Source organism: Cornus florida, unplaced genomic scaffold, assembly GCF_030987335.1.
Source record: "Cornus florida cultivar Cherokee Brave unplaced genomic scaffold, ASM3098733v1 CherokeeBrave_3.0.0_Hap2_Chr11, whole genome shotgun sequence".
NCBI classification, from domain to species: domain Eukaryota; kingdom Viridiplantae; phylum Streptophyta; class Magnoliopsida; order Cornales; family Cornaceae; genus Cornus; species Cornus florida.
In genome coordinates, this window is record NW_026775581.1 from 33,869,106 (window position 1) to 33,890,481 (window position 21,376).

The following is a 21,376-nucleotide window of genomic DNA, read 5'->3' on the forward strand; positions in this document are numbered from 1 at the left end:
TTAATCCTTCCATAAGTCCACAATCAATGCACACTTAACAAATTAGAGAAATATACTACTTGCATTCATAAGTATGGAACATCAAACAACAAGAATGGATTATCCACCTATCTAAGAAAATAAGGCAATTACACTACAACTAAGCTAGTGACATGAAAATTTAACTAAGATTGTGGCACAATCCATCAAGAAATAAGTATGAACCATCAAATTAACTACAAGAGTATTTCATTTAAGCACCATGCCTTGACCATCACTAGATTCATAATATCAACACACATAGACATGCATCAATGTCACAAAATCTAGAGACAAACACATGAACATCCATTCTAGCATACATAGACATATGAATAAAATTAAATAATCAATTAGAAGTATTAAACTACACAAATCATTGTAGAAACAAGATTTTTTATATCAAAAGTCGAGACAAAAAATACAACACTAATCTCCATTAATTACAAAACATCAAGGTCTAGGAGACATGCATGCTTAGGGCTATCTCTAGCCCCAAGAGATAGTTTAGCCACTCATTGATGTTGTCATCCAACCCTCAAAGGCTATCTCCATGGTAGAGCTCATCTTCCTCCTTGGTAAAAACTCTAAATGAACGGAAGAACTTTTCCAATTTGTGTATTTTCTCTCTAATCTCTAGCCAAGTCTCTCTAACTAACCAACCTCTCTTTACTCAAAATAGCCAAAATCCTTATATAAGTAGCTCAAAGGTCACACCCAAGGTCAGTCCTTGTGCATTAGGACCTCCAAATGATTGCACCACGAGCACACATTTAATTTGGCTTGAAATCAACTTTTCACCCAACTTGAGGCAGTTCGATCGATCACGAGGTTGCTTGGATCGATCGAACCTTGGCGGCGTACTTTTTGGATAATGACAAGGCTGAGATATTTTTGGGAATAGGACAAAATTGGTAGGTGAAGATAAGATCAAAGGGGTTCAATCGATCGAAGGAAATGTTGGATCGATCGAAGAAGATATTTTGCTAAGGATAAGGACAAAAGGCTCGATCCATCATGGCATAGTCGGATTGATCACTGAGAGATTGATCGGAGCTTGAGTTTGGTCAATCAAAGAAGGCTGTTTTTCACTACTTTGCTCATTTCTTCCACTGAGCTTGAGATTGCATCTTTTATGCTCTAATTCAGCTGAATTGACTTATTTTATAGATAAGTGCCTAAAAAGGAAAATAACATGAAATTAGACTAAAAAAGAAAAATAAAATAAAATAAAATAAGGTCTTATAACGTTCAAGTTTAAGGGGTTTAAATACACACTTTTCAGTGCTTATCAAGTGGTGGGTCCTATGGCTTCTAAAAATATCTTTTACTTATATATATACATACACTAACATAATACAACAATATAAATAAACATGTATCCACATAATTGTACATTAAATAATAATGTATGAATGCAATGACCCCGAAATACAATCCCCGTACACAACATCTCTGGTAGCGGGTTCTACCTGGGACCTTTCGGCCCAAAAAACTGAAAAATACCGAAATGACAACCAATGCATTTTCAAAAGTCCTAAATTCAAGGAAATGTCCCAACCGACTCTCAAAACATATCTGGCACACCCCACGGTGTCCGGCACGCAAAATGAGACAAGACTAAAATAATTCCGAAAAATAAAAAAATCCTAGAAAATGATAGGAAAAATCAAGATCATTACAGTAAAGTGAACCGAATGTGATTCACAATGACTTTTGGATTTGGGAATGGTTGATGAAGAGATATTTGGGTTAGTTCATTTGAAGGTTCTTTCTTGAAGAGAATTTTTCTGAATTGCCAACCACGATCCCATGACACATAACCAGGAGTGTTCCCAAGAGGAATGGGTGGGATCGCTACAATCCTGCTTAAAACCCATGCTCCTTAGACAACGTAGTTGCCTATTTGTGACATAATGTTCCCTAAACATTGTGCAGTCAAGGGAGTCATCGGTAGCAACGATGATTATCTCCCAGTGTAAACCTTTATGTTTATGATGAAATAAGGATTCATGATTTGGATTTAATTTGGAACTTGAATGTGTTTTGGAAAGAATGTTTCCGAATTATCAATCAAAGTTCCAATGACATACAACCAGGTAAGCTCCCAAGAAGATAGAAGGTTCATATCGGTCCCACTTAATTAAGTTCTGTAATCCTTTAAGTTGGTCGACGGAGCTTTTCTAGACATTGTAGTGTCAAAAGACTCAAAGATTGACAACAATTATTCTTCCTCACAAAGTACCTTCAAAAGAGAGATGATTTTCAGAATTTATGTGTTCTTGGGATGTGAATGCAAAGTGTTTATTAATTAAATTTTAGAACAGGTGTTAGTTGGTTTTAATGGTGTGTTTGATTATTGATTTGAATAGTTTGATTTACAAATTCCAAAAGATTTGTTTCGAAACAAAGTCTTAAAATTTTTTAATGTATACACAAACACTATTCTTAAATATAGTTAAATATGTTTGGTGGAATAATATAAACAAAACGTAGGCTTAGCCTAGCGGGGTGGAGGGCACATACGGCTAAGGTGTTATCTGGTTTCATCTTTACTAAATCAAAACTTCCAAAACCTATGATAAAAAAATAAAAAATTTCCAAACTCACATATATGTCATTTGCCAATCCAATAAATAAAAAAATGAACAAAAGTTAACCAGGTAAGCTCCAAGAAGATGGAGGGGTCATATCGATCGATATAGTTTTTCTAGACATTGTAGTGTCAAAAGACTCATAGATTAACAACGATTATTCTTCCTCACAGAGTATCTTCAAAAGAGAGATGATTTTGAGAACTTATGTGTTCTCGGGATGTGGATGCAAAGTGTTTATTGATTTAATTTTAGAAAATGTGTGTGTTGGTTTTAATGGTCAGTTTGATTTTTGATTTGAATAGTTTGATTTACAAATTCCAAAAGATTCTTTTCCAAACAAAGCCTTCAGATTTTTTAATTTTGAGACTATTCTTAAATATAGTTAAATATGTTTGGTGGAATAATATAAACAAAACATAGCTTTAGCCTAGCGGGGTGGAGGGCACATACGGCAAAGGTGTTATCTGGTATCATCTTTACTAAATCAAAACTTCCAAAACCATATTGTCATTGCCAATCTCACATATATGAGAAAAAAAAATGATTATTTGCTAAACTCACATATATGTCATTTGCCAACCTAATAAATAAAAAAATGAACAAAAGTTAACGAGAAATTGAATTGTTGTAGTAAAAAAAAGAGAATATGGTTATCATTGATTCATTATCACCAACTCTCCCACGCTTTTATTTTTCAAATAGTGACCGTTGACTCTTATTCGTGAAAATGTGCCAAACTCACATATACGTCATTTGCCAACCCAATAAATAAAAGAATGAACAAAAGTAAACGAGAAATTGAATTGTTGCAGTTTTAAAAAGAGACTATAGTATGGTTATAGTTATCACCAACTCACCCCCATGCTTTTCTTGACTCTTTGAAAATGTCAATAATAACATCTGGTTATAATATATCTTTGTTTTCCCTCGAAGTCTCCAAAGAATTCAATGGTGCACGAAAGTATTAGTGAGATCACGTGCATGACACGTTCGACGCCTTTGAAATGGGAGATCAACTTCTAGAGAGTTGATGCAGCGCGAAACACAGTGGTAAGCTTACAGCTAATACAGATTTCTCGGTGACTCGTCGCCAAGGCACCGATCCCGTCTGACACGGACACTGGTCAAGAGAAGTTATTCGTTCAAAGTTAAAACTTTCATTTTGTCTGTTACTGTATTACTTACTAGCCCATTTTCTTGCTCTCCTCTTGCACCCTTTCCCACTGCAAACTTCATTCCCAAGCTTGTCACTTTCCTTCTCCCTTCGCCTCTTTTGGTTCATTCAACCAATTTCAGTCAAATTTTGAGATACCCATTTCAAAAAAATATTGATTTTCTGATCTGGGTATTTGCTACTTTCTCAAATCAACACTGATTTCTAATCTGAATAATGGACGAAGAAGATGGTCTTCCACTTGTGGAACAGACTCAGGAGGAGAAGAAGAGACCGAAAGAGGGATTGTTTGGTCTAATATTGAGACCCATACGTTGGGTTAAAATGCTGTGTGATGAGCTGCGTTGGAGCTTTGTGTTGAGTGTGGGGATCGTTTATGGACTCAACCAGGGTCTGGGTATGGGTCTGAGTCGTCTTACCATAGCGTATTACATGAAGGATGTGCAGAAATTACAACCCTCTGAAGCACAGGTTTATTCTGGGATTATTCTAATTCCTTTTATTATCAAACCTTTATGGGGTCTTCTCACTGATATTGTTCCCATCAATGGATACCGGAGGCGGCCATATTTCGTTTTTGCCGGTAAATTATTTATTCGTACCCAGTTATATACATTTATCTTTTATTAGAGTGATTATTGTCCATGACTTACCATTAAATGAGTAAATATGTTATTTGACCTTTTGGGAATCTTTATCCATAGTTAATTGTTTGTTGCAATTATGGATAGCTTGAACATTAATTACATTTCTTATGTGGAGTGTGTTAAGAACCTTGTGTTTTGGTACTGAACAAATATATATATATATATATATATGTGTTAAATCTGAATGGTTTTGTTATTTTAGATGCTGGGTTTTCTTCCAAATTTTATGCTATCCTTCTTGAACCCTTCAAATAATCTATATGGTTTCTGCTAGTGACCTTTTCTTTCTTTAGGTGGAGGTTTCTTCTTCTTTCTGTTTTGTCCCTTCTCTTTAATTTTCTGACTAATAAATGTGAAGGGTTCTACTAGATCCACATTAAGAGGTAATTGATGGTACAGTAACATGGACTTCAATCAAATAGTTTCTTTTTCCAAGAAAGAAAAGGAGGCTATGCAGATAATATTGGTTGTGAATTTTAGGGAACTGGTGATATGGTAAGACTACAAAGTCCCTCTAATAGTTACAGTAGAAGGAAGAAAGTAAAAATGGAAGTAGATTCGAAGCACAAGGACATATTTGTAGAGGTTTTGGAGCCTGAATCACAAGTCAGCTTCAATCTCATCAAGCTGTGTTGGTCACAATCGAAGTCCAATTGACCGCAGCTAGTAAATATTGATCACAGAGACTTATGTACGCTTCGATCGAAGTGGGTTGCAGCTTCGATCGATCGCAACTGTGTTAGCTTCAATCGAAACCGCTTAATCAAGAACTGATCAAGTTTGAGAACTGACTCGATCCCTTCCTGACACTTTTCTAAATGCCAACTTCATGAAAAATACCCTCCTCTCTAAAGGACCATCCATCTCCTCAAGCATTTCTGTACTTACCACAACCAATTCCCAAGAATAGCCTCATTGAAAACCCTAAACTTCCTAATCCCTGACCATCCCTCCTCTAAAAGAGAATAGACCACCATCCAATCAACCAAGTAATACTGTAATGCATCTCCCCTATCGCATCACAGGGGATTCTTTTGCAATTTCTCCACTCTCTTCTTATTAACCATCGCTTGCCATAATCAGCATATGGCTAAACATCATTATAACAACGATAAAGAGAAGGGAAATAAAGGATTCCCCTGTCTCAAGCATGTTGGGTTGGGTAGAAAGCTTTTAGAGAGCCATTTACCAAGATGGAGAAGACAACCGCTACATAAAGCGAAAAACCCTTATGCTCCAACAAAGAAACGAGAACTCCAATGGACGTGATCATATGCCTTCTCATTCTTGAGCTTGCAAATAACCCCTGTTTAAGTCACTTAATCTTGGAACTTGTACATCCATTAACAACCAAGATTGCGCACAAGATTATCCTTTACTCTGCAAAAGCATTTGAGTCACAAAACTAATGCAATCTATTGCCCTTTAAAGTCTGAGAGACAGCAGCTTTGTCAGAAGCTTGTGGATGCTCCCCAGTAAGCTGGTAGGTGTGAAGTCTCTATATAGCTTCACTTACCATTTTATTTGTTTGATTTTTTGATTCAGCCATTCTGAATTCTGAATTATAAATTAATTGGTGGAAATGGGCTTTTCATTCAACTTTGCAACTTAAGGACATGAAGATGGCTTTTATTTATCAAGAAAAAGGATATGAAGATGGTTTTTCCAGGCACAGCAGCTGAAAAGATCGGTTTTTCCTGAAGCATCACTCATGTGAAGAAGGAATATAATATATTACTTAGATTTGCTTTCAAGCACTTAATATTTCAAAATATGCCAATTCTTCAAAATTATAGGCATAATTAGATGCATGGAAAGAGTAATTGGGATAAGACTTGTACATTTCGGAGGATGAGGTTTCTAAACATTTGCATTCTCTTTTCAACTATCTAATTTGCAAAGCATTGTGTTTACACTTGCAGAAAATTCGGTTGCATTCTGTATACAGACAGTGTTGTCCTTCGGGCATCTTAGCAGGATTGCTTCATCCTTATCCTGCTGGCATTGTGGTCATTCCACATCATGATGGAGTTTCTATTAAGACAAAAAGGGCCAAGTAAATTAATAGATTTATTAAAAGCAAAAGACTTTTTTTTAGCATTTTATGCAGCATTGGGCTTGCAGAGTATTTAAAGATAATTGAACTTAAAAATTTTAAATAGAAATTAGATTCCTTGCTTAAAACTTGAAAGAAATCTACATCCCTATGTTTTCTGTATGCTTCCTGCCTTTATTAATTTGGTGTGACATAACCACTTACGAAATATGTTTTCAGGCTTTCTTGGTGTCATCTCTATGCTTACACTATCACTGCACAAGAAGTTGCATCCTGCATTTGCGTTGGTGTCCCTGATGGGAGCAAGTGCTGGGGTAGCAATTGCAGATGTGACTATTGATGCCTGCATTACAGAGAAAAGTATAATGCATCCTCCTCTTGCCGCGGACATGCAGAGCTTGTGTGCGCTGAGCTCTTCTATTGGTCTACTATTGGGATATTCAGTTAGTGGCATTCTTGTTCACCAAATTGGACCCAGGGTTTGCCTCTGCTCATGTCCTTTAGTTCCATTATTCAATGCAGGATGTCGCTTTAATATTGCCTATTAGGCGTATCAAATGATTGGATCATTACCAACGGGAAAATGCTTTACTTGCCTCTTCTGTTTGATCAGATAGCAAATGGAGAGTGGATTCATTGTTTTGTTTCAACTTTTTAAACAACTTGAAACTTGTTTAAAAACCAAAATATATATTTATATGCTAAAAAATACATTATTTATATATAATACTCTTCATATTTGAATATCTGATATTTAATTGGATTGACCATGATGTCTACTAATAATTGTATTCGTGTATGAACTCTTTTCCAAATTCCACCAGCTTTAAGTCAATTCATGTTTGTGTAATTCATGCTGGATCAGATTCAGATATACCATACTGCAGCCTGATTTCAGTGTGTTTGCAGCAAGAATGCTTCTGCCATTTCACTACTACAGTTTACCTTTGCTGCAGGGTGTGTTTGGAGTGCTATGCATTCCATCTGGGCTTGTCATTTTGGTTGGCGTGATGCTGAAAGAACCTATTATGCACAACTTTGCCTACAGTCGGGTAAGGTTTACTTTTTTTATTCACTTCTCTTTTACTTCTCATTATGTTTACCTGAACTTTTAATACCTTGAATTAGGTGAACGAAAAGCTTCTGGATGCTAGTAAGGCTATGTGGACAGCGCTAAAATGCCGATTTGTCTGGCAGCCGTGTTTATACATGTACTTGTCACTTGCATTGTGCTTGAACATTCATGAAGGAATGTTCTATTGGTATACAGATGCTAAAACAGGCCCATCTTTCTCTCAGGTATTTGATTATTTTCATAATATCTATTCAGAAAATTCTGTGTTTTTGAAGTTTCAAGTCATATCTACTCACTCCATCATGTGTAGGCTTACTGCCTATAAGTCAATATTCACGAACTGTTCTTACTGTATTTTTCGAATAAAAAAATATTCTCCCTTTCTTTTCTTTTTTTTTCATACCTTGCTTTCACCATTCAAATTCATTCATTGCCTTCCGCCCACGAATTTGTCGCTATAATTCCCAAATGAAAATTCGCCTGGATTCAGAATTTTCACAATATCTAGAAGCTTGAACTATGGATGAGTCACATCAATGTTTTAAGCTCATAATCCATATGCTTATGCAGGAGGTTGTTGGGTCCATATTTTCTATCGGTGCGGTTGGCTCCATCTCTGGGGTTCTTCTCTACCAAAATGTTTTCAAACACCATCCTTTTCGTCAAATACTTTTCTGGACTCAATTGCTGTATGGTGCATCAGGGATGTTGGATTTAATATTGCTGTTCCGTATAAACTTGAAACTTGGTGTACCAGATTTTTTTTTTGTTGTGATTGATGAAGCTGTTTCTCATATGATTGGACGCCTCAAATGGATGCCTCTTCTTGTACTCAGTTCCAAACTCTGCCCCTCTGGTATAGAAGGCACTTTCTTTGCTTTGCTTATGTCAATTGATCATATTGGGAAGCTCTCATCATCCTGGTTAGGAGGCATCTTGCTCCACGTCTTGAATGTTACACGAACACAATTTGACAACCTCTGGATTGCCATATTGATCCGGAGCTTATTAAGAATTCTCCCGATTTCACTGCTATTTTTGGTGCCCAAAAGTGATCCTGATACATCAATTCTTCCACCTGAGATGTTGAGATCGAGAAAGAGTAATGATATACTTGAATCTAGGAATACGGAAATGGCACCCCTTGACAACAGCTCTTGACCAGAACTTAGGGAGTGTACAGATGCACTTTCCACGTACATCTGATTGTCCATGACAAATTGTGGAGACTAACCAAATGAAGTGCATGAAACAGATTGGTATGAGGGAGATGTTAAAGGATTAAAGCGAGGCTCTTGTCGATTGTACCCTAATTTTCAAGTCACCCTTTGTCAGCTCACTTCTTGTGTCCCCCCAATTCAACTAGAGTCTGAATATTATCACCTCATTTCTGATTTTGGGATCGAGTGTCTGGACTTGAATATTTTCAGAAATCGACTGTTATTGAAGACTCCGGTCCAGAGAGGTACTTACTGGTCCGAAACCCCCAATACTTCATCTGCATTATAGTGGTAACTCTGATAAGTACCATGGCATTCTATGGTTTGATAAGAAACTTTGGCACTTGTATTCCATATGTGCTTTTCTAATTGTCTTCAATTTATTGCTGATAGCAGTAGGTTTTTTCCGTTGCCTGATGTGCAAGTGGTTGTGCCTAATGTGGTGGGGCTAATATCTTGAGTTAAAGCTCTCTGCTTGCTAAACATTTTCTGGTATTTCTACTCTCTATGGAGGGTAGGTAGGGAATGGCGAGAGGTTCATGGATGATGGAATTGTGTGTACTAATCAGCAATGCCATTCTTCTAGTCTGGTTCTCAAATTTTCCTTTTCAAATTTTTTTCCTGTTTTTTTTTTTTTTAAGCTGTTGATAAGTGTTGCTATCTGATTAGCAATTTATGTGCCCAACCCTATTCATATGGGATTAAGGCAATGATACTAATTGCGACAAGATTAGCAATTTAGTCTTGAGTACTTGTAAATAAGCAAGCGAATGCAAACTTTTTAATTTGTTTCGTCTTTCTTCCCTTCCTCTGGAAATGGCAAGGGCATGTCCTGTTTATGATTGTGAAACATCCTGCATTTTGAAATGTCCAATATATTTAGAAATACACATCCCTGAAATTGAAGAAAGTAGGAGTATTAAAGCTGAGGAAGCTCAACAAGAATGAGTGAATCTGGTAAGCGAAATGGAGCTCTGGCTTTTCTCGACATCAAACAGTTCTACCCTTCCATGGAGCAACAACAGCCTGGAATTCTGGAGAATTTGTGGTTCTTGTTCACGGACACTCGACATGCTTCAGCATCATGGCAAGGGACAATCATCTTTTCTGATGCCATTGCGGTTCAAAACTTGAAAGTAACAGTGGAGAGGAGAATAGGTGAACCAAACTCAATCTTTGCATCAGTAGGTCTCAAAGCAACGTTGCAGAGGATTTTCCCGATAGGCTAGGGTGAATTCAGTTAGGTCTCTGCCGGTTGCAAGCAGGCAGAAGCCATGTCCGGGAAGGACTGCCGCTTAATCTTCCCAGAATGGCATGTTCATTTTGGCATCTGGGCTTTGTTGCTTAAGTTCAAATGTAGTCTATTTTTAGCCAAGGAGGAGGTTCAGTAAACAAAGTTTCAGTGACAATTATTTGATTATGAACAATTAATACAAATTAAGTGCATACATATTATAAATATAACGATATTACAACATGAAAATCACTCAATTACAACAAAAACCAGCATGAGCAACAACATACTTGCAACAACATATACATAAACGAAAGTTGCACGTGTATAATTCTATTCTACCTACTTGCCAAAAGAAATTTACAAAAGAATTTTTACCAAACGCACGCCCAACGATTATGGCTCCTCCGAGCCTTCGTCATCCATTGCCTCGTTCTCCTGAAACATGTTCATTAGCATATTTATCTGGTTCTGCAGCATTGCATTTTCTCTCTCGATATTGGCACGCTTGCTCCGTTCGTCGAGCAGCTGGAGTTGAAGATGTTCTAGACACCGTGCATCCTCTTCTAACTGCTCATTTAGCCCATCAATCTCTCTGTCCTGCAAGCATAATCAAACTAGTGATGGTTCACTTTGTGCACAGCAGGGACAGACAAATGCATACACAGACATGTACGAAAATTTGAAAATTTGAGAGCCTGTCGGATCAGATTTTTGTTTTTCGAAAACTGAAAATCAGAGAACTATACGGAATCTGTTTGTTTGTCAGTTATTTGTAAACTCTGTTCAAAAGAGTCAGATCTGGGCCTGTTTGGTTCAGTATTTTGAGAACAAAAAAAACATGACAACTGCCTGTTAGATTGACAGTATCTGAAAACTCGTTTGACATTTGTTTTTTTTGTTTTATGACAGTTCACTAAAAACAATTTTCTGTTTTCTGAGATCTTGCTCAGAAAACTGAACCAAACAGGCCCTAAGTTGCTTGGGAAAGCACCTTTCTGTTCATTTCCTGCACAGCAATCCTCCGCATGCTCTCAACAACGTCCACGTTGACGAGTTTTCGCTTCTTCCCTATCAGCCAGCCTCGGGGATAGCTTGCAGTATCAAAATCTGGCGGAGGGAGTAAGCTTTCAGCCGACGGTCGTCGACCATTGACATTTTTTATGGGTTCCAAGGGTTCAAAAAGAGCCTTGCGTTTCTCAGAAAGAACAGAAGCTGTTGTTGAGTCCTCTTGCTTCTCTTCCATTTGAGAATCTTCCTGCTTTTCAGGTATTTTGTCAGTGGTAGCATCGGTTACTTTGTCCATGTTCTGAACACTAGCTGCACGGACAAGAAACAACTAAGAGAAACAGCAAATACCATATGATGGTAATATATCAAACTCAAAAGACGGTTTATTATGAAACTGGGCACAAAATGGTTGAGAAAATCATAAGTAACCTCTGATATAACCGATCTCGCATATAAGCATAATATAGGAAATCAGAACAACACTCGGTTTCAAATCTTGTTCGTGAGGTTGCTGCATGATCAAAACACTAAGCTGGCACTAAAGGATGACCAGTTAAAAAAGGAAAATGTCATATTGGACTTCTTATAAACGGAACCCGAAGATTGGCAAGCTAACCTAGCTGACAGATAAGGAGTGAAGCGTAAAGAAGTAAATTTGATAGCGATACCTGCTAAATTAGAACATTCGATTTCGCAATTGATGGCAAGTATTCGAATGCACAAATTCATCCTTCACGGGGGCATTGCTACAGATATTGATCAATTTTGTACTACAAATGACTGTGGAAGGAACAAAACAAGCGGTTGCAATAAAACATATATATATCATTGTGAAGAAATACATTTTCGATGTCCAAAAAATTGAGCTTCTGATATATGTGCCAGTACTAATCTAAGAAGGGGGAAGATAAAGGTGAAACAAGGATTCAGCCACTCTTAACAAGGGAATGAGTAACTTTTTTTCTAATCATATCACAGAAAGTATAATTTACTTCCACTAAACATTTGACATTTCTACCCTTTTTATCTAATCTATTTAATATATATTTTTTATCATCTAAACTACTTGACACAAATACAAGTAATAGTGAAAAACAATATCAGTTTTATAATATGACCAATCCAACTAGAAAAAAAATTCTGGAAGAAACTTCCTCATACGATTCCTGTGCATTGTTCTTCAAGCAACTGGGTGTTTGAAACTGGTAGGTGGTGCGGGTGCCAACCATACAGGGGTGTCTAATATATTAAATTCCAAAAGCAAAGGAAAGTAATCATAGTATTAGTAATTTAATCATATTATTGATTAAAAGGAATGCCCCTATATATCTACTCTAGCTTTAGCTGCATCAAGCGCACCATTACTTTATGTCACGATTGAAGAAAATGCAACATTTTTTTTTTTCATTGCAATGTTTATCGCACGCACACAAATATTCATTATATGTGCATGCGTGTGTGTGAATAACATATATCATTTATAATACATTTTATTATAATAAAATGTTGATACTTAACATTTCTCAACACTAGGATGACCCTTCTTAAACAATTGACCCACACTTTTCGGACATCCCTAGCCATGTTCGGCTTTCTTTAAAATAATAACACATCTCAAAGTATCAACTTTTATCTAAGAAATATTTGGCATTCTACACATGGTCACAAGTGAAGCATACAATGAAACTTTTTCATATAAAACAAATATATAATTCAAAGTAGTGGAATAGCACCACATATCATATAACAATCATCACAATAATCGCATAACTTTATCTTCTAAATTATGTCTCAGTACTCTTAGTATAGAAATTAGAAATTATTAAAGTTATATAATAATCTTATTCAATAGATGTATATAAATACTTGCATTTTATATACAGTTGTGTCCATGCCGTACCCCTATCCTATTATTTTCTGTATGTATGCACTGTTTGTGTCTATGCTTCTTAGACTGGAAGTATTGTATCTGTTCGACCAAATAATGAAATAAATAATTAATGGTGGAGCCATGAATTTAATATATTGGGGTCAACATTGATCAATGTCCAGAATTTTTTAAAAAAAATATGAAAATTTAAATATTTGATCGATATTATTTTTATTCAATACGTTTTTGGTTGCCCTCAACCAATTTTTACGTTTCAAAAATTGCATAATAAATCATTTTGATATATTAAATAATTCAAGTAAATTACAAAATTCTATTGTATTGTAGTTCCAATTATTTGAAAAACCAATTCATAAAAAACAAAATCCTTATTCTTTTATTTTGTAATCTAAAATGGATTTTTTAATCAAAAAGAGTGGGATTGGGTGAATAAAAGTATTAAATATTTTTCCTTACTTGCTTACCTTCATTTTTTTTTACACAATTTGATGTGTGGTGTGTGGTTTCTTTTTTTTTTCTTTTTTTCTTTTTTTTACAATTATAAATTTTTTATATATTCAAAAGTAAAATATAACAAAAGTTCAACCCTACGTGGGTCTGCCAATATGAATATATTTTTTTTTCCTAAAAAATATAATTTAATTGAATTAAAAACATAATTTCAAATAAGACTTTATTCACTTTTTATAGTTAAGCCTCTGTTTGAGAAATTAAATTGCAAGATTCAAAACACATTTCCAAATTTTAAAAGAATTTCAAAGAATTTTTTCTTTAAAAATAGGTTAATATATAATCAAATCAATCCGAATAGAAAGTAGAAGCTTGAAATATTACGTATTTGCAATTCCAAAAAATAAGTCAAGGGAAAAATCAAAGATAATAAACAATAGAGAGAGAGAATGGTAAACCAATCAAATCAGATAAATTGACGTGTGAGAAAAGTCTCACAAAGTCTTGGTAATGTCTTACGTCTCTCTCTAACCTCAGGAGAGAGAGAGAGAGAGATATGGTATTTTTGAGAGAGGAAAAGAGAGATGGGTATGTTTGAAAATCAAAACAATTACTAAAATTAATATCATTTTTAGCAAAAATCTCTCTAAACAATTCAAGAAAGAGGAGTTTTGTGAATTTAAAGAGATGGGTATAATATATGACTACGAGATGGTAAGACTTAGCTTAAAATATATGCAAAATTTAGAGATATATATACATATAGATAGATCTGCAACAAAAAGCAAACACCATATAATTGAATCAATTCTCATACTTATGACTAAGTGGAGATAGAAAAAGAAAGAGAGTCAACATTAGTTACAGGCATAATAACACATCTCAATGTATCAACTTTTTTCTCTAAGAAATATTTGGCATTCTACACATGGTCACAAGTGAAGCATACAATGAAACTTTTTCATATAAAACAAAAATATAATACAAAGTAGTGGAATAGCACCACACATCATATGACAATCATCACAATAATTGCAAAACTTTATCCTCTAAATTATGTCACAGTACTCTTAGTATAGAAATTAGAAATTACAGAGTATTAAAGTTTTATAATAATCTTATTCAATAGATGTATATAAATACTTACATTTTATATATAGTTGTGTCCATGCTGTACCCCCATCCTATTCTTTTAGGAATTAACATTTCAACATATCCGTGTCATATTGTGTGTGTATACAGTGTTTGTGTCTATGCTACTTAAGACTAGAAGTATTGTATTTGTTCGACCAAATAATGAAATAAATAATTAATGGTGGAGCCATAAATTTAATATATTGGGGTCAACATTGATCAATGTCCAGATTTTTTTTTTTTTTAGAAATATGAAAATTTAAATATCTGATCGATACTATTTTTATTCAATAGTTGCCCTTGACCAATTTTTACGTTTCAAAAATTGCATAATAATTTCTTCCGATATATTAAATAATTCAAGTAAATTACCAAATTATATTGTAGTTCCAATTATTTGAAAAACCAATTCATAAAAAACAAAATCCTTAATTCTTTTATTTTGTAACCTAAAATGTGTGGTTTCTTTTCTTTTTTTTCTTTTTTTTTCCTTTTTTTTTAAATTTTTTATATATTCAAAAGTAAAATATAACAAAATTTCAACCCTATGTGGCTCTGCCAATGTGAATATTTTTTTTCTAAAAAATATAATTTAATTGAAGTAAAAACATAATTTCAAATCAAGACTTTATTCACTTTTTGAAGATAGTTAAGCCTCTGTTTGAGAAATTAAATTGCAAGACTCAAAACGCATTTCCTAATATTTATAAAATATTACCAATTTGGAATTCCTAAAAATAAGTCACGGGAAAAATCAAGATAATGAACAATAGAGAGAGATTGGTAAACCAATCAAATCAGATAAATTGACGTGTGAGGAAAGTCTCACAAAGTCTTGGTAATGTCTTACGTCTCTCTCTAAGAGAGAGAGAGAGAAAGATGGGTATTTTTTGAGAGAGAAAGAGAGAGATGGCTATGTTTGAAAATCAAAACAATTACTAAAATTAATATCATTTTTACTAAAAATCTCTGTAAACAACTCAAGAAAGAGGAGTTTTGTGAATTTAAAGAGATGGGTATAATACATGACTATGGTAAGACTTAGCTTAAAATATATGCAAAATTTAGATATATATATATATATAGATCTGCAACAAAAAGCAAACACCATATAGTTGAATCAATTCTCATACTTATGACTAAGTGGAGATAGAAAAAGAGAGTCAATAGTGGTAAGTACCTGATCTCTTCCTGGATTTCCAGAAAATCGGAGTGGAAGATACTGGAGAAAAACCATCCAAAGCTCGCTCCACCATCTTATTTGGTTTTTCCATTAATTGAAAGAAGAGTTCCAAACAGACCCTAATGAATTGAAGAACAGAGCATCAGGAGGATTCCTGTTCTAGAGAGAGAAAATACATACAGAAAGAGAAGTTAGAGAGAGAGAGAGAGCTTGCTTTGGTTTTTGGTTTGCCTCCGGCTTTGGTGTTGATATTGATGCTGTTGGTGGCCCATATGGGAAGATATGATTACGCGACACTGGAGCTGACGGAATCATCAAGATCAGAGTTTTGGACGGATGAGATTCGGCGTTTCGGTTTCTTTGGCGGGTGGTAGATTTTAAGGCAATGGTTGTTGTCTTCCTTTTAGGTGGGCCCCACACCCAGCTTATTATTATTTTATTTTTTCGGTTGGTTTTTTGTTTTATTAGCCACACACTAAACTTGTTATATATTTAATCCATTTCTTTTGGTAGGTTAGTATTTATATCCATGCATATAATTACTACTCTTTCTTTTTTTTTCTTTTTTTTTTTTTGGTTGGGCAGGAGGAACCATTCTAGATTACAAATTTGAGAATGCTGTGGATGGTCCTATACCTCTGTAATAAAAATAGACGAGCTAGAACATGAGATATATGGCACCCCAGGTTGTTGTATTACCAACTCTACCAAACTCCTGGCTCATATAATTTCTACCTGTTTCGTTTTTAATGACTATAATTCACCTAGACTTTACTTTAATTTACTAAAGTAGATAAAATTATAGTTACAGAGACTAAATAAAATTATAAGAGTTTGGAGAGTGCGGTCGAATTGTATATACTTACAGAATAGATGGAGAGTGATTATAAATAGAGTGATGGTGTTTAACAATGAAGAGTGAGAGTTAATCACAAGTGTATATATATTTACAGAGCAGATAATTAAAATGTCTAAATAATATGATTGTATTATTTGTAGTTAACATATTTATAAAAGTGAGAGTTAAGTTACTATTTTTAGTAAATAATATGATTGTATTATACAAATATTCTATTTTTAGTAAAATAATAATACAATACACCTTCATATATCTTTTAAACCGACCGGGGACCAAAATTTGCTTTATTAGTAACAGGCATAAAGTTGAGAATGGTCTGTACAAGATTGTGCAAAACAATGCAAAATATTTTATAATCCCTATAAAAGGTCACGTCTATATAGACTATATATATATATATATATATATATATATATATATATTATAGTATAGTATTATATTTAGGTGTTCGATGTGTTACATGTAATACAGATGTCACGTTAAATTAATATACACATATACACAGAGACTTAAGAAATGTTGCATGTAATACAAATGTCACAATAAATTTAAAATGTGTCGTGTTGCATGTGATACAGAAGTCGTAATAAATTTGGGAGATTTAAGAAAATAAATTATACAAAACACATTTGATTCAATGCTTAAAAACAAATAATAAATAAAAAATTGGAAACATCAATAAAAAAAATATTAGTTGCATTACTTGCCTTAGGGCTAATTTTTTTAAGAAATTAATAAGAAAAGAAATTTAATAACAAATTTATAAATTTCCTAAAGGACCTAAAATGTTAGTCTAATATAATCGGCATCAAAAAAATTTATGAATTTGTTAAAGGAGTTTATAGTGGCTAAATAAAAAACAATCCTTTTTCAAATAAGTTTATAAACCTAATATCTTTTCTCATTGTTTTTCAAACTATTTTCTTTCTAAAATTGTTTTTGTACACTAATGAACTTAATATAAGTGGTATTGGTGAATGGTGACTCTAATTAAGTTATATTACATTCTAAATTCATGCACGAAGTTCTCATATCTTAAGACTCTTTTTCTACCGTGTATGAAGATTTGAGATTTGGCAAGCTCGGATATCTATGTTTTTGAATCTACAAAGAAGAATATATTCCCACTTTCCTTTACCATAAATGCACTTATTTACTTTTTCTTTTCCTCAAATCAAATAATAAAAGCGATATCAATTAGGTTCCTCTCCATTATTTTTGAGAGTCCGATTCCCAAGAGTCCTATTTTAAACATTTGCACTTCTAACTATATATTGTTTTTGAATATATATATATATATATATATATATATATATATATATATATATTCAACAACAAAAATTAAATTCTAATTGATTTAGGGGGCAATTATGTCATTTTACTTTAAAAATAGGTTACATTTATCTGAAGAAAAAAAAAAAAAAGTGTCTGCCATCTAAAATTGGATTTTACACAATCGCTCAAGCAACTGTGAATGGACAGTCGTACCTCTTATTGGCTGAAAAATTAATTATAGAAGATATAATTAATACGTCTTTTCCTATTTTATTGGAACTATGAAATTTTAACTTTTAGGACCAAATTACCCTTTTATATTTATTCTTTTTTTTTCTATCCTACTTGTACGTGTTCACCTATATAATCTTTGATTCTTTCTTTGCTTACATACCTTATTCTTTTCTTTCTTTCTTTTTTTTCCAAATGTTTTTAACTATTTATATACTCGGGTTTCTCACTGTTTCTCCCTCTATTCTCTAGATCCATATTAAAGAGAGAAAAAAAAAAAAAAATCTTATGTAAATTGATTGTTTCTTTCCTTCTTCTTTTTTTTCTATTTTTTTTCAATTATTTTCTTTTCTTTGTTCACACACATAACATATATAGTAATTTACTATGAATAGATTAGAAAATCATACTTCTCTTGTTTCACATATTAACTAAAACTCAAATTTTATAATATTACTTCAATTAAAACTTAATCTCATACGGTTATTTCAATTAAATTACATAAAATCCAATAAAAAATCCATCAATGTGGAATATATATATATATATATATATATATATATATATATATATAAGACAAGTGAACAAAAAAAAAAAAAAAGTAAATAATGAAATATAGCCATATATATCCCATCAAGAAAGAAAAAAAATAAGACAATTGTTAAAAATGAAGAAAAAAAAAATCAAGTTAATATATGTAACAAAGTAAAGAAGGAAGGTTACTAAGTATAAAGAAAGAAGAAATAAATTAAAAGGGTAACTTGGTCTTAAAGTTGAAGTTTTAAAATTTTAAAAAATTAGGAAAAATACATTAATTACAATTTATTTTTTAAAAAATTAGAAGTGCGCCTGGGAATGGACAGTCGCTTGTGACAATATAATGTATATTAGTGACAATTCAACAAGAGATCGTTACCCTGTTGTACACACAAATTGTAGTCTTGTAAATAGAAACAAAATATGGGCAAAATAAAAATTTATTAATTTGAAAAATTTGAGTACAATCCTCTGTAAAATCTTTTACAAAAAAGAATGGTCATCTGATTCGATCTCCTTTTGTTGTTGGTTGGATTCAAGGGCTGCACGAGCTTGTTCTTGAATCACCGTGGAATTTGGATGAAGAACGGCACATCGTTGGATGTGTTTATTGTTGATCACCATGAAATTTGATGAAGAACGGCACGACTTTGGATGTGTTTAATGTTCTTCGCTTTTGGGTTTGGATTCTGAATTTGTGTTTCTGACTTCTGAGTCTCTAGATGAATTCTGAATTTGTATCCTTTGTTAAATTTGAGGAAGAACGGCACGTCTTTAGATATGCTTGTTGTTCTCCGTCTTCAGAGATGAGAGAATTTGTTGAATTTGGTGAACAATGGCACGACTCTCAATTTTCTGGACCTTATGGATTTCCGAGTCTCTGGATTTTTGGATTCTTAATTTTTGTATCCCTTCCTCCTTCCTTCAGACCTCTATTTATAAGCTTCTTGAATTAATATGATGATGACACATGTCATCTCCTGATAAGGATAAAATAATAACTGGGTCGGGCCGGTTATATTATGATAATTATCTTTAAAAATAATTATTCCATATATATTTTATTAGGAATAATTATTTTTTTATTTAACCATCTGAGTTGGGCTAATTAAATAATTTAAGTACACCAAGTTTTGGTCAATTAAATAACTTAATTAAATATTAGACCAATATTTAATGGGTCCATTTATCAAAATCAAAGCCCACTAAAATTTTAGTATCTACACCTGTATATATATATATACATATACTTTTATCTTGATTGCATATACTTTTATATACACATATACTTTTATACTTTTATATATACATATACTTTTATCTATATTATTTTTTAATACATGCATTTAAATCCCGTTTTAACACATTTTATTTATTTTTCAACACAGATCAAAAAAATAAAAAATAAATTTATAAATTTCAACACTTTTACAATATATAGAAAAAAATAGTAAAACACAATTTAAGTTGCCATGTTAAAATTAAAAATAATAATATTAAAAAGAGATTTCAACATGCTTAAATTCAATCTCAATGCATTTGTTTCTGAAACTATTTAAATTTAAATGCGTCCAAATTTTTTATAGAATGTTAGAGCAGGAATCCACTATAGTAGAGGATCTAGAGACACATTGTAGCAACAATTGAAGAGAATCAAAGTGGTCTTTATCTGATGATGGAGGATATTTTTTTCATTATATTAATTCCAACCATTAAAACAGTAGAAGGTTAAATGATCAATAGAAAATTTTAATATTGTGGGTTTTTTTTATTTTTTTTAATATTTTAATATTGTGGTTGCATACGTTTGTTGGATAGTGTTTGCTGACTTTTCAAAAGGACAAAAAACGAAGAGAAAAAGACAGGAAAATTGGAGTTTCCTAGAAAATTAATTGGCTGACTTGTCTTTAGTTTTAAGACGTGAGGATGAGAAAATTTTGGTTGTGTCGGTAATGGCGCGTATTTGGATCATACAAATAATAATCAGTTTGATACCTGTTTCACCGTACAACGGGAATAACTAAATTTGTTTGAAAAGAAAGAAGGAAAGCAAAGACAGTTTTTTTTTTTTTTAGTTAGTATCTGGAACTTCCCCACGTGGTTAATCTCACCCCAAAAATATATCAGGTGAGTCGAAGGTGATAGAGAGGCTGGCAGAAGTCGAACACTGGACTAATGTGTGCCAATGCCAAGTCCCTACAATAGCAAAGGCAGTTAATTGTTTGTAAGTTGTGAGAATAGAATACATATGAAGCTGCCATGTTGTAATAGTGCCAAATTCTTTCGTAGTAAATTGAGATTGTTCGAACCTCGGTGATTTAGTTGATAGTGCGTTTAACTCTTTGCACTAATGTGCACACTTCAGTGAAATTTTTTAGAGTTAATTTAATAAAAAACATTTTAGGAAGAGTTAATTATTAGAATGTAAAATAACTCCATTAGAAAATAATATAGGCACAAGTAATTACAAATATGTCAATTTTTACTATTTATGAATACATAGAGACCAAATTAACCTTAAGTATATTTTAAAATTTACAAAATAACCCTTGATTCTCTTTACAATCATACTTTTATTTTACCGGCCAATCTAACAACCATTACTATGGTTACTTTTCACGCCGGTGACAAACACCAAATCAATTAAATTACTGAGATCCAACAGTACTTTCACGCATGTAAAGATAGACCCAACAACTTTTTTGATGAGTTATTTTTTGGTGGTGTTTTTTTATTAAATTAACCTAATCTTTTATTTATTATGAAAGGAAGTAATAAAAATAT

At 33.0% G+C, this 21,376-nt stretch overlaps 2 protein-coding genes across 3 annotated transcripts; one reads left to right on the forward strand and one right to left on the reverse strand.

The window, feature by feature from the left end:
* Nucleotides 1–4,005: 4,005 nt before the first annotated feature.
* On the forward strand, nt 4,006–9,288 carry LOC132280941 (probable folate-biopterin transporter 3). The gene is made up of 5 exons (XM_059782690.1): nt 4,006–4,372; nt 6,712–6,971; nt 7,449–7,544; nt 7,621–7,791; nt 8,138–9,288. The coding sequence occupies exons 1-5, from the start codon at nt 4,006–4,008 to the stop codon at nt 8,726–8,728; spliced, it is 1,485 nt and encodes a 494-aa protein (XP_059638673.1). The 3' UTR covers nt 8,729–9,288.
* Nucleotides 9,289–10,214: 926 nt separating this feature from the next.
* Nucleotides 10,215–15,942, reverse strand: LOC132285633 (protein HEADING DATE REPRESSOR 1). 2 transcript variants are annotated; one of them, XM_059787829.1, is made up of 4 exons: nt 15,688–15,942; nt 11,701–11,812; nt 11,016–11,341; nt 10,215–10,621 (listed from the first exon to the last, which is right to left on the reverse strand). In XM_059787829.1, exons 2-4 carry the CDS (start codon nt 11,759–11,761, stop codon nt 10,418–10,420), a joined length of 591 nt encoding a protein of 196 aa, XP_059643812.1. In that variant the 5' UTR covers nt 11,762–11,812; nt 15,688–15,942; the 3' UTR covers nt 10,215–10,417. The 2 variants fall into 2 exon arrangements, with proteins under 2 accessions (XP_059643812.1, XP_059643811.1); XM_059787828.1 differs by lacking the exon at nt 11,701–11,812 and having other exon boundaries at nt 15,688–15,940.
* Between the last annotated feature and the right edge of the window lie 5,434 nt (nt 15,943–21,376).